The sequence below is a fragment of the Electrona antarctica genome, assembly GCF_951216825.1.
Source record: "Electrona antarctica genome assembly, chromosome: 10".
Lineage (NCBI taxonomy): Eukaryota > Metazoa > Chordata > Actinopteri > Myctophiformes > Myctophidae > Electrona > Electrona antarctica.
Window position 1 is genome coordinate 46,580,134 of NC_136791.1, and position 13,886 is coordinate 46,594,019.

Below are 13,886 nucleotides of genomic sequence, written 5' to 3' on the forward strand. Positions count from 1 at the left end.
TCTCTAAGATCTACAATCAATGAAAGCACAACATTTAAAGATAGATCTTTCTCCAGAGCAGCCTTCAGGTGGCTGTGGTCTGGATGGGGTTCTGGAGTGTTCTCTAAGATCTACAATCAATGAAAGCACAACATTTAAAGATAGATCTTTCTCCAGAGCAGCCTTCAGGTGGCTGTGGTCTGGATGGGGTTCTGGAGTGTTCTCTAAGATCTACAATCAATGAAAGCACAACATTTAAAGATAGATCTTTCTCCAGAGCAGCCTTCAGGTGGCTGTGGTCTGGATGGGGTTCTGGAGTGTTCTCTAAGATCTACAATCAATGAAAGCACAACATTTAAAGATAGATCTTTCTCCAGAGCAGCCTTCAGGTGGCTGTGGTCTGGATGGGGTTCTGGAGTGTTCTCTAAGATCTACAATCAATGAAAGCACAACATTTAAAGATAGATCTTTCTCCAGAGCAGCCTTCAGGTGGCTGTGGTCTGGATGGGGTTCTGGAGTGTTCTCTAAGATCTACAATCAATGAAAGCACAACATTTAAAGATAGATCTTTCTCCAGAGCAGCCTTCAGGTGGCTGTGGTCTGGATGGGGTTCTGGAGTGTTCTCTAAGATCTACAATCAATGAAAGCACAACATTTAAAGATAGATCACCGTTTCTCAAGCTGTGGGACGCAAGTTTATTGCAAGTGGCCCCCCCAAATAATTGGCAAAACACTAAGACTTTGGTATGGGATGTTTGCATGAATTAAAAGCCTTGAAAAATGAGTTTTCATTGTGATGTATGGACACTTTATAAAGTATATTAATAGCAGAAGCAGAAATAAAAGCAGGCAATCCATCTGACCACTTAACCCATTTTGGGTGGGGAACCCCTTTTGGTGTTAGCATTATGTTATGCTTCAGCTGTTGAAAAATAGCAGATCTACAAGCTCATAGCGTGGCACCGAGTGGCGCGCTATGAGCTTGTAGGTCTATTCTTCTTTGAAAATCGCGAAAATGTGGAGCAAATACACATACTTCTGGGTGTCCTTGACATGAAATATTGAACACCACTGACATAGAAACATAGGTTTTTCAGAAAACTGTCAGGATTTAGAAGACATTTTTTAAATTTTAAATTTTCGTCAGGCCTAAATGGGTTAACATCGTTTTGACACCGTATCCTTATTACTTTGAATGCAAATTCATATAATTCGGTTGCAGTTCCTAACCTGACTCCGCCAGATGGGGCAGCAGAGAGTACACTCCGGGGGGAACCCAGTGTACTCTCTGCTGCCCCATCTGGCGGGGAACCAAGTGTACTCTCTGCTGCCCCATCTGGCGGAGTCAGGTTATGCAGTTCCATGACACAAGTAAATTTTCTGTTGTTTATGTGGTATACATACGTTCTTGATAATGAGAGGATAGCGCGTGACTCTCTGCATGGGTTTGAGGAGGAAGCTGGAGAGACCCATTCCTTTACACCTGGGATCCATGGCCAACCTCTGACAGAACACACACACACACACACACACACACACACACACACACACACACACACACACACACACACACACACACACACACACACACACACACACACACACACACACACACACACACACACACACACACACACACACACACACACACACACACACACACACACACACACACACACACACACACACACACACACACACACACACACACACACACACACACACACACACACGTTGGGATCCGGAGGAGCCAGGAATCGGTTCCATGACTCATCACTATCACTTCAATCTGAGGCTATAACTCAAATGTTCTGCTGCAAAACAAAGGATTTGAGAAAATGCCTTCCAACCCAACCAGGCATCTAATAAATTGTGTTAGTGCATGTGTTGAAGTGCATGCAATCTACAGTACCTTGAGGAAATCTTTAAATTCAGGGTTGTCATCCGTTTTCTGCTGGATCAGCGTGGCTCCGTTCAGCTGACATGAACAGAACCTGAACAGAAGACACTCAGTGTTGAGTATTACATCACAGAAGGCCTTTTCAGCCGCTGAATACAAGGCCCAAACAGTGATTTTTTTTCCCCTTTCAAACTTTATACTTCAGCCTTCTAAGTTTTGTTTCTTGCATTTGACTTCTCAGAAGGTACAGATATCTGTTTTTGTTTAGGAACTGAATAGGGGGAAAAAACAAAACCCTCCAGTTTTGGATTTGATTTGGATATATCAAGGGGCAAGGGGGAAAAATGACATTGTTTTCCAAACGCATATGGTGTAGACTTGTAGTGCTGTATATATACATAAATATAATATTTAATAATAATAATTAAATTTCAGAATGGTAGACCTGAGGCCTACCATACATCTATGCACGGAATGTCTATGTTCACATGCTTCTGTGTGCGGCCTAGAGCAGCATCTGAGCATGTGCAGCACTACAAGTCTTACACCATTGCGTTTGGGAAACCGGGCCCTTTTCTCTTTATTGAGTGGCTTCCATAGAAAAGCTAACATAATTAGTTAAAGGCAGGTGATAGTTTGTGGTTAAAACAAGTTTTTTTGTTGTTAAAAGGTTAAATCACTATATTCTGATAGTAATCATTGCTATAGAGAGTTTGTTCAATACGTTAATAATAGTAATGCGTTTAACACTTATTTTAACCAAAGAAAATAATTTACTCCATCTCTAATGGGCAAAAATTAAGGGTACATGAATACAAATATTGACAAATAACCTGATGTAGGGCTGCATGTGAGGCAACTGGTTGGTCAGGATGTCACCAATCATCTTCACTGGCATGCGGTCCCCTGACATCTTCTTCCTGACTCTCAAAGCCCTGCAGCAAATGTAATTTCAAATATTTTAGCACTTTGACATTTTACAGATGTATACTGTACCTGTTTAAAGGACAACTTTCGTTTTTTTCAACCAATGTTCATGTTTTAGGTTGTTATTAGAGAAAGCAAAAGATGGTGTTATTATTGTTATTATTTGCTGCTTTCTTTTGTTTTAGCGATTTTAGCTATTTTTGACAGGGGGGCGGGGGCATTCGAACATGGGGCTAAATACGACTTTATTTACAAAATGTTATGGCTTTTTTATTATTTACTATAGTCCTACTAGACCCCAAGAAATTACATCTGGCCACAAAAGATCACAGGATCTACTGAATGTGAAGGAGGCCTACTGGGGGCAAGCCACATGTGTGTCAAAGGCTCAATATGTCAGTTTGACACATTCAGTAGATCTCGTGATCTTTTGTGGTCAAATATAATTTCTTGGGGTCTAGTAGAAACTATAGTAAATAATAAAAAAATAAATTGCTATAAAATTTTGTAAAAAAATCCATATTTAGCCCCACGCTCGAATGCCCGCGCCCCCTGTCAAAAACAGCTAAAATCCCTAAAACGAAAGAAAGCAGCGGATGAAAAATAATTAACACTCATCTTTTACTTCCTCTAATAACAACCTAAAACATGAAACTTGGTTGAAAAAAACTAAAGTTGTCCTTTAATTGTATAAGTGTACCTCATTTATCAGTGTGCATCAGTTTGTTATGTGTGCAACTCCAATTACAGTAGTTAGGAGTTCAAAGCATAGTTTATTGTTCTGTGCATAGTGTGAATTTGGTCTGTGTTTTTACAGTCCAAATTCGTGTGTGTGTGTGTGTGTGTGTGTGTGTGTGTGTGTGTGTGTGTGTGTGTGTGTGTGTGTGTGTGTGTTGGGGAGGGGCTTTACTTGAGGAGTTTGATGTTGCACATGATGAGTTCCTTCCAGTTGACGAAAATCATCCCCACTTCTTTCTCTGTCAGCAACTCGCACTCCAACAGAGGTTTCTGGAAGATCTACACACAAACACATGTAAAGACCTTAAAGCATGGCCTAAATGTATGCTGTGCACCTGACAGAACATTAGTTTCTGGGTATATGAATTGACAAATAAATAAAAATATAGATTGAAATTGGCATATATTTGTTCTGGTTAAAAGCAATGTTTGATTATGACGTGACAGTAATTTGCCTGCAAAGTATGTTTAACCCATTTTATGTTATGCTTTAGCTATTGAAAAATAGCAGATCTACAAGCTCATAGCGCGCCACAGAGTGGCGCGCTACGAGCTTGTAGGTCTGCTATTTTTGAAAAATCAAAGAACGACTGACATAGAAAACTGTCAGGATGTAGAAGACATTTTTAGAATCTGATCTCAGGTCAAAATGGGTTAAACTGCAACGTCTCAATGAAGAAATCTATCTATATAGTGGGGTCCCTAGACACACCGTCATTTACAACTCATGTAAAAGTTTAACTTTCACTTCTAATTTGTACGACCACCTGCTGTTATTTTACCAATTCAGGTTATAGACTACCTAGGATCTTGATTCTGGTGACTAATCCTACATTGTCAAGGATGAGGAATACAGTGCTACAGTACTATTTACAACATGCACATCAAAATGTGTAATATCGATGTAGTACTGTACAGTGCATGTGTTCAAACTGACATGTGAGAGTCAAGTGAGCCCAGGACATCAGCCGGCGTACTCCGTGTACTACTCATCAGACCTAGCCTGGCTAATAAGCCAGACCGAATCAGCCGTTGGCAAAAAATAATTGCCTGCCGGCGGATTACGGTCTGGAGAGGCTCAATTGTACGCCCATTTCCTACACCAGAGAACTGGTGTGGCCAATCGGGACACGGTATGCAATATGGGCGGGCTTTGGTACAGTGACGTTCAATGCTTGAGACCTTTGACTGACAGTAGCTCTGACCAATTGCGTCAAAGAGAAAATGTTTGAACCCGCCCCCCCGGGAAACAAGATTCATAAACAGCATCTCCAGACTCAAATACCACATCAGAACCCCTTCCAAATCAAACCAGCTCTGACCCTGAGTCACCAGTACCCAGTGAGGTCAGAACACCAGTCTGTGTACTCCTAGCCAGACCCCCTTCCAGCTCGCCAACCAGCTCTGCCCCTGAACTGCCAGTATCCGGCATTGCCAGAACACCAGCCCTTATATCTGAATATGATTAATATTATATATATTTTTTCCTACCATTGCTGTCATGGCCGTACCTTAAAGCTACCTGATTTATGGCATAATAAATGGTTATGGCAAAACTTAACTTAAATAATAATCACTATTCTGGGTCCATAAAACATTTATTCAGCTCTTTTGAATGCATTAATTGCATACACTATTCGGTGATATATTTTCTGCCTATTTCATTGTTATTTATTCATTATTTATTGATTTATTTTATTATGTGTTGGTTTATTCAGCTGCTGTTGGTAGTCATCATGGCTGACACTTCACATATTTTTCGGCCTCTGTGTTTGATATTTTTGGGATTTTGTTTTTTGAGTGGTGTAAATCACTCCTACAACTGGCTTTGTTAGTCTGTCTGTCTGTCTGTCTGTGCTCAAAAAATGAGCACGGTTGCTATGGTCACCCAGTTCACACGGGTTTGATTTCATTACGTCAGACATTACGTCAGACCACAGCTGATCAGTCTATATAAGACCTTACACCACTCAGTTCACACAGGTGTGTTTTTTTGTTAATGTTTGGTAGTCATGGCTGCCAGTTCCCACCTGATGTTGTGTGGGAGTTCAGACTGATCCAGACCGTACTGAATAACTGCTAGCTTGCATAATGTCTTGAGGCTGGGACTGAAGTCTAAGACATACAGGTCACCTGGTCTGTTGTCTGCTCCAAAGAGGATGATACGATCTCCCACCATGCAACAGCACATATTAAACCCCCATGAACATAGGCCTTCCCCTTTGGGCTCAACCTTCTTCCAGGAGGATGTTTCTGGACTGAATTTCCACATTTTAGTTAAATACTGGTTATTGTAACCACCAATTATGTACAGCTCTCCATTGTAGGTAAAGGCTGAATGAGTCTGACCGTAGCGTCTTTCTGGAAGAAGCTGTGCAGAAGGTGTGTTCATGCAGAGGTGGGTCTCTGTGTCAAACACTCTGATGGTCTGATGGCCTCCGAATACAAACATCTTTGTCCCGATGATGGTGGCAGAGTGAAATGCTGAAGCAGGAGGTGGAGTTCCTCTGGTGTTAATTAAAGACCAGACCATTGTGGTGGTGTCCAACTTGTAGATGGCATTAGTGTATTCATATCCATATATCTTGGTCCATCCTCCATGGATAAACATGACCTTCTCCAACACACTCCTCTGGAACGGTCCCAGAAACCTGTGGTTTGAACCATGTGTGGGCATCAACATCAAAGGCATAAAGCACGTTGCAGTAACCTGGGTTAGTCCACCCTCCCCAGAGGTAGACAGTATATTCTATCAGCACAGCTGTGTGGCCCTTGCTCCAGGATGGAACCTCAATGTGGCGTTCTCCTCTTCCAGGGGTCTCTGGGGTCAACTTCCTCCAGGTCAAAGACACTGTGTTGAAGACGTGCACATCAATGTGATCCTTGTCACCTCCAAAGGAGTACACACAGTGTCTCACTGTCACAGCTCTCTGATTGGCTGTTCCTGGTCCTCTCAGACGCACCGCCCAGCGTAACATTACTCACAACAGTACCACAGTGGTTAAATCCTATTGGTCAATTGTATCCTATTGGTCAATGGTATCCTATTGGTCAACGGTATCCTATTGGTCAATGGTATCCTATTGGTCAACGGTATCCTATTGGTTAACGGTATCCTATTGGTCAATGGTATCCTATCGATCAAGTCCTGATGTGTAAATGCATGGAATATTATGTGTCTTCACTTATATTCGTTCAGACACAAACACCACGCAAAGTTTGTCCAATCCGTGAAGCCGATGGTTTGGGTTGACCAATCAAGGAAGTCGACTTCCTTGATCCCGTTGATCTTCCTAATATGGTCAAGTATTAAGCCCCGCCCTGAGACTCTGTTCAACAGTGACACCTAGTGTACAAACATAATTTTAACACTTCATGTACACTTTAAAAAATCACACCCGTGTGAACTGAGTGGTGCAACTACACATTTATTGTTATACTGCACATAGATGCTGGACTACTTGCTATTTTTATGGATATACACCAATACGGGGGGGGGGGGGGGGGGGGGATATTATATGTGTAATATGGTCTACGCCCCCTAGAGGCCTATTTTTTTATCTGGGTGGTTGCCACACAAACCAAAATGGTTCTATAGACCCTCACATTCAAATTAGTAGTGAAAGTTAAACTTTTACATGAGTTGTAAATGACAACTAAATTTAACATTGAGACGGAACCCCACTAATATGTTAAAATATTTGGGCAGCACCATCTACTGGAAAGTGCTCTGAGGCCCACCAGTGGAGAATGTCCTAGAAGACTATAATCTCATTTGTCCAAGGGGGAATTCACCTTTGGACGAGCAGTAAATGTTTGATTTCCCATGAGGTACAGTAGCCTATATGATACAGATGCGCTCGTGTTTTAACAGCATCCCTATCCCCCCCCCGGCATGTCATAGTAGGTAAACCTTCTGTGAAAATAGCAGATGTACTGGCTCACAACCAGTCGCAACGCAATGAGTTGTGAGCTTGTAGATCTGCCATTTGCGTTGAAGAGATAGGCTACTACATTGTAGAGGGGGAAAAAAAGGAGGGGACCAAGTATAGACCCCTGGGGGATCCCGGGTAACAAAGGTTTAAGTCATTAAAGGGGAAAACCACCCATTTTCAACATTTTACTATGTCATAGATGTACCTTAGAGTAAAGTTCCCCCATTTTGTGTTTCCTAGAACTGTAATTATGAAAAAAATCATTAACATGGTGAAACATATCTTGATGACATCATCAAGATGTTAATGATTTCTTTCAGACCTCTAGTTCTAGGAAACACAGAATGGGGGAACCTTTTTATTATTTCCACACAACAGCTCTAAGGTATATTAATGACATAGTAAAATGTTGAAAATTAGTGGAATGCCCCTTTAAGGTGCTATGCTTTTTTTCTCCAGGAGTTTTATATCCCCTTCATCAGTTTGTTAGCGTACATTGATTGTGCATGCTGTACCTCTGTGACCAGCTGCAAATCGTTTACATAGTTCTCTTCAGTAACGATGAGTTCATGTGTATATCCCTGTCTCTTCCTCTCCATGGGACTCAGCATGTCCAATAGGTGGAGGTCAGCACACCCTGCAAGACAACCATAGACCGGAGGCGGATTCATTACAATATTCAGAGAAAATGACATATCAAGTAAAAAATAAAAATGGGATTTGGATGCTGTACACATACATATCATTGTGTTTTTCCTTCCGGTGTCGACAATGGTTGGAATTTATTATTAAATAAGTTTTGAAGCTCATGTATACATTATAAATTCCTTGCCCCATTAAGAGTCACACAGTCACTACAATAACTGACCGTCACATTAAATGACACCACTTCTTGGCTCCCAGTTGCATCTTCTTACCATTGTCATGGGAATTCTCCTTTCTGGAATTTTGTCCCCAGTAAAACCAAATTGTAATGGGTTAACCCATTCTGGGCGAGAACCCCTTTTGGTGTTAGCATTATGTTATGCTTTAGCTATTGAAAAATAGCAGATCTACAAGCTCATTGTAGGTCTGCTATTTTTGAAAAACCGAAGAACGACTGACATAGAAACATAGCTTTTTCAGAAAACTGCCAGGATGTAGAAGACATTTTTTAGAATCTGATCTCAGGTCAAAATGGGTTAAGACAATAACACAAATAAGAGTCGTTTCTGGATTGTGTGACATGACGATGTCTCTCTGGGACACGCCCCCGGAGACAGACACCTTTTTTTTTTACACCCCCTCCCAACCGGTGTCGACAATGGTCACATTCACAAAACCTACTTGTAATACATACCACACTAATACATACCTGCCATCAGTGACTGGGAAGGGGTTGTGAGTGACATTGCTGAACGTTATTGTGTGAACATAATACATACATAGCATAGCATGGCATGTACGGTCTTCATCAGGAAATGTGCAGTTTATTACAGTATGTGGTTCCAGCATGTTCTCAAATAATCTACTGTGTGTCTACCCATTTTGGGCGGGAACCCCTTTTGGTGTTTTAAACATTATGTTATAATTTAGCTATTGAAAAATAGCAGATCTACAAGCTCATAGGGCGCCACCGAGTGGCGCGCTACGAGCTTGTAGGTCTGCTATTTTTGAAAAATCGTGAAAATATTGATTTCAGAAAACTGGAGGATTTAGAAGATTTTTTTAAAACTTCGACGTCAGGAGTCATTCATTTAGACATACATTACAGTAAGAATTAAGGGTATGCGCCTCATTTAAAAATCCATACATGCTATTCATTTGTACAATATTTGGTGTGTCTTGTTTAGATGATAGGATGACAATGACAGAAGCGGGAGGACACGGGGACACTAAAGATATGTGGTTGAAACACGATGGTTATTTGCAAAAGACATCATCATCTACTATTTGTATATGCTAGTGATAAATGGTAAATGGTGCATTTATATAGCGCCTTTATCCAAGGCGCTTTACATCAATTCACCCATTCACACACCGATGGCGGCGGAAACCATGCAAGGCACCAACCAGCACATCAGGAGCAATTAGGTGTTCAGTGTCTTGCTCAAGGACACTTCGACACTAGCTCTGGGGGAGCCCGGGTTCGAACTGGCAACCTCGTGGTCCCCATTCAGCCACTCTACCCCTGAGCCACCGCCGCCACTGAATATTCGGCCACCGAAACTATTCGGCCGAATATGCCCACAGTATGTGTCTGGGAGTGATGCACATCCCCCCCCCCCCATGTATCCGTGTGCCTTCCTGTGTGTGTGACTGAGAGAGATGCATAGGTCTGTCACATCATTTTGAGATAAGCGCAATTATTTTTGCATAATAGTCATAATCGTTTCCTTTTTTATAAAACAATGAATAGCAGATCTACAAGCTTGTTACAAGTACAACACATCACGTGTATTTAAATGTGTCAGTAATTTAATTTAATACTTAAGTTGTTTGTCATATCTGCCCTGTGCAATTTGAATATGAAGCCTAATAAAAACCAAACGGATATTAAAATTGCATTCATATTATGATCCAAAGTAATCGTGCCAGCCCTATAGCAATGCGTGCAATGTATTCTTCCATGTATGTGTGCCTTCTGATGCGCGTGTGAGCAATGTACGCCCATGTATCGTTGCCTTCCTGTGTGTGTGTGTGTGTGTGTGAGTGTGTGCGAGCGATGCACGTGAGTTTTGAGTAACGACGCTGGCAGACTCCAGTCTGTCTCAGAGTGTTTAATCATTAGACCAATCAGATTTTCTCCATCAACGTTTTTTTCCACCAATAAATCTCCGGACATCTTTTTGTATCAAAGCTAGCGATTGTTGGTCTAACATTCTGTACATTTCACCCATTCATTCAAGTAATCTGTTACGTTCTCTGTCTAGTATCCATCCGTCCACTCTACTGTATATTGGTCATTCATTTGCGCACACACACACACACACACACACACACACACACACACACACACACACACACACACACACACACACACACACACACACACACACACACACACACACACACACACACACACACACACACACACACACACACACACACACACACACACACACACACACACCAAGTGCAGTCTTGTTACATTTGGCTTGGCTGTTCATCCATTCATTCATTCATTAGATTTGCAATTAATAACAATGTAAAGCATCAGTTACCATTCATTAGTTTTAACTATAGAGCATACATAATTGTTTTAACTGACCAGACCATAGCCATACCATAGACCATGCTTAAGAGTCTATGCATGTGTATTAAAAAACAGTCAAATATGCTACATTAATGTCAATCTTCTAGCTCGCTTGCATCATAAAATCATTCTACTGTATCACCGTAAAGTTTGGACAGCAATGCGTCCCTTCCACTTGCATGACTGTGTATCCAGTCCACTAGTGTTAATTTCGTCAACTAAAACTATGACGAAAACATTTCTTCAGCAATTTGTTTTACTGACCAAAACTAAATAAAATCTAAGCTATGATGACTGAAACCATAACTAAATATATTGACAATTTCGTCAACAAATAAAAACTAGACTAAAATGTTAGGGAGGGACGCGTCATAACAAATCTAATACAGCTTGTGAAAGGACACGCTGTGATTGGCCAGTGCACTTGTGCAATCACACACCGCGTGTGTGATTGGCCAGTAGCCACTTTGAGTGGCAGTTGGGGGAAACGCTCTCGACAAAACATGATTTGCTATAGAGCGTCGCAGTCCCGCCCCTGACAAGCGGCCCGGAAGAGAATTTCCCATTCATTTTTCACATTGACGTTTCAGAAAGTATTTATTTAACCCATTTTGAGCGGGAACCCCTTTTGGTGGTTACATACATTATGTTATAATTTAGCTATTGAAAAATAGCAGATCTACAAGCTCATAGCGCGCCACCGAGTGGCGCGCTATGAACTTGTAGGTCTGCTATTTTTGAAAAATCGTTAAAATGTGCCTCAAATCTTTCAGAAAATTGTCATGATTTAGAAAACTTGTTTTTTTAAATGTCGACGTCAGGCCTGAATGGGTTAAAGACCTTTAAAGCCTCGGACAAAGCCAACTCGGCTGCTGACAAATCATGACAATAAACACAATTTTTTGGGCCGAACAAATATTTAGAAAGAAGGAAAAGTGCATGGTACAATTATTATTTTTCTTCAAGGTCGAAACGTCTATGGGAAAAATGAATGGGAAATTCTCTTCCAGGCCGCTTGTTGTTCTGAAAGGGAATGGACTGCCTATCGGGTCGCACCTCGAACAGCGATGAGTTGGCTTAATATCGAACTTCGCAACACGGCAACTCGCTCGCTCGGTGGTGTCTCACGTGGCTCACGTTTGCTTGAGATGGCGTGCCTCCATCGCGGTCAAACTTTATCGGACCCAAAAAAAACAGTCAGTTGTCAGTGCAGTTGTTGTAGACGAGACGCACTTGACCACATTGGCCACAGAAGCAGGGCGTGGTTATAAGCACAAGCTGTATTTAGTATGTCGCGGGAGGGACTAGTGGAGAAGAGATCCAGTAGAACTTCAGACAAGTCATTTTATTGGTTGCGCTCGGGTGTTGAAAATAGCAGATATACATGCTCACATACACGCGCTGCCATGAGTCGTGAGCTTGTAGATCTACTATTTTTCAAGTGTAAAGTCAGGATGAATATATTTGTCGTCGACAAAATCAACTGTAGATTTTGTAGACTGAAATCGTATATTTAGTCAACTAAAAATAAACTAAAAATAAAACTTTTCAGATGACTAAAATTAAATTACATTTTATTCAAAAGACTGACTTTGCCGTCAAAATTAACACTGATTCATCAAAATAGCAGCAAATGGGAGCTACAACATAACATTGAACATAAACCCAAGTGGTGTCCAGTATGGCTGTGGTCTTGGTTGGTTCCCTGTTTCAATCTCAAGAACAGCAGCTAGCTGACTGGGAGTCGGCAAGACCAGCGGTTAGAAAACTCGTATACATACTCCGATACACCAACTTTACAAATATTTTCTCTCATCTTCTTCTTCCAGAGGTACCTTTCATCTGAAAGGTTTTGAAAGGTACCTATGGATGTCAGCCTGGAACAGACCAACAGAACTGGACTGTAGGACCAAGGTTCATTGAAACGTACAACTACGAGTCATCCCTCCCCCCATTTTGTCTCTCGAAACTCTCGAAGCCAAAGTTTAATAACCACTGGCCAAAAGGTTGTAACGCCCAATCAGAGAACTCCACCTTCAACACTGATAACTCTGAGGAGCCAATGGGATTGAACCAGGTTAATAATAATAGTTCTATTGCTGGTTGTATAAAAAGCTGCTGTAGTTCATTATTCCATTCATTTCATTTTCAAAAGTAAACATTTAAAATCACAATACTGTCGTCTGGAGAGAAAAAAAAGAAAGAAAGAAAGAAAAAAACAAAACAACAACAACAACAATGAAATACAAATCTGATATGGCAAAACACTAATAATACTTAACTAGTCTGTTGCTATGGGAACGGATACAAGGGTGGGTCTGGGAAAGCTACACCGTGGGTGTAAATGACTAGGGATGCTAGGGATGGGTGCTTTGCCCATCTGTAACTGTGCCAGTCTCTTGTCTGTACACACGTTCGGTGCTTTGCCCATCTGTAAGGGCCGATTCATACTCCTATTTTAGAGCCGAATAAAAGTCGGTTCGGCTCTGTAGAGCCTACAATGTGACGTCATTTGAGGTTCGGGGGGGCGGGTACCGTCCTAAAGTCGGCTCTTCGGTGCTACTGAAAATTTCTGACGAGCCGAAATCATTTCGGCACTACAGCGCCGAAACAGCGGTAAAATAGGAGTATGAATCGGCCCTAACTGTGCCAGTCTCTGTCTGTGCACACGTTCATCTACAGGGTCTTTGTGTCCAGCTTTCCTGTCTGTCCATGCACGTCTTTACTCTGGCTTTCTGTCGGTAAAACATGTCATTTTAACGCCGGGAAAGCATCTGCGTCATTATAGATTTTTAGCGTTGGCTATTCAAAAAAATAGCAGATGCACAAGCTTGCAGAGCTTCACTGCTGCGCCGCGCTGTGAACGTATACATCTGCTATTAAAAATGGGCTAGTTAATGGGTTAACCCATTTTGATCAGATTCTGACAAATGACAGTTTTCTGAAAAAGCTTTGTTTCTATGTCAGTCGTCCTTCGATTTTTCAAAAAATAGCAGACCTACAAGCTCGTAGCGCTGTTTTTCAATAGCTAAAGCATAGCATAATGCTAACACCAAAAGGGGTTCCCGCCCAAAATGGGTTAAAGGAGGTGAAAACAGTGCAGCTATATATGTGGGTCTGTTTTAATAGGTTGTGTCTCATTCCATTTCTGTGTTCAAAATACTACTGTGGC

The 13,886-nt window shown here is 41.5% G+C and overlaps 1 protein-coding gene across 3 annotated transcripts in view; it reads right to left on the minus strand.

Moving 5' to 3' along the window:
- The window catches only part of itsn1 (intersectin 1 (SH3 domain protein)), a 96,807-nt gene that overhangs the window by 9,103 nt on the left and 73,818 nt on the right, over positions 1-13,886 (minus strand). For all 3 annotated transcript variants that reach the window (XM_079512953.1, XM_079512952.1, XM_079512951.1), the window contains exons 31-35: positions 7,995-8,116; positions 3,717-3,823; positions 2,713-2,814; positions 1,892-1,973; positions 1,384-1,482 (exon numbers count right to left, since the gene is read on the minus strand). In XM_079512953.1, the coding sequence (XP_079369079.1) occupies positions 1,384-1,482; positions 1,892-1,973; positions 2,713-2,814; positions 3,717-3,823; positions 7,995-8,116 (512 nt within the window). The remainder of the gene's footprint in view (positions 1-1,383; positions 1,483-1,891; positions 1,974-2,712; positions 2,815-3,716; positions 3,824-7,994; positions 8,117-13,886) is intronic.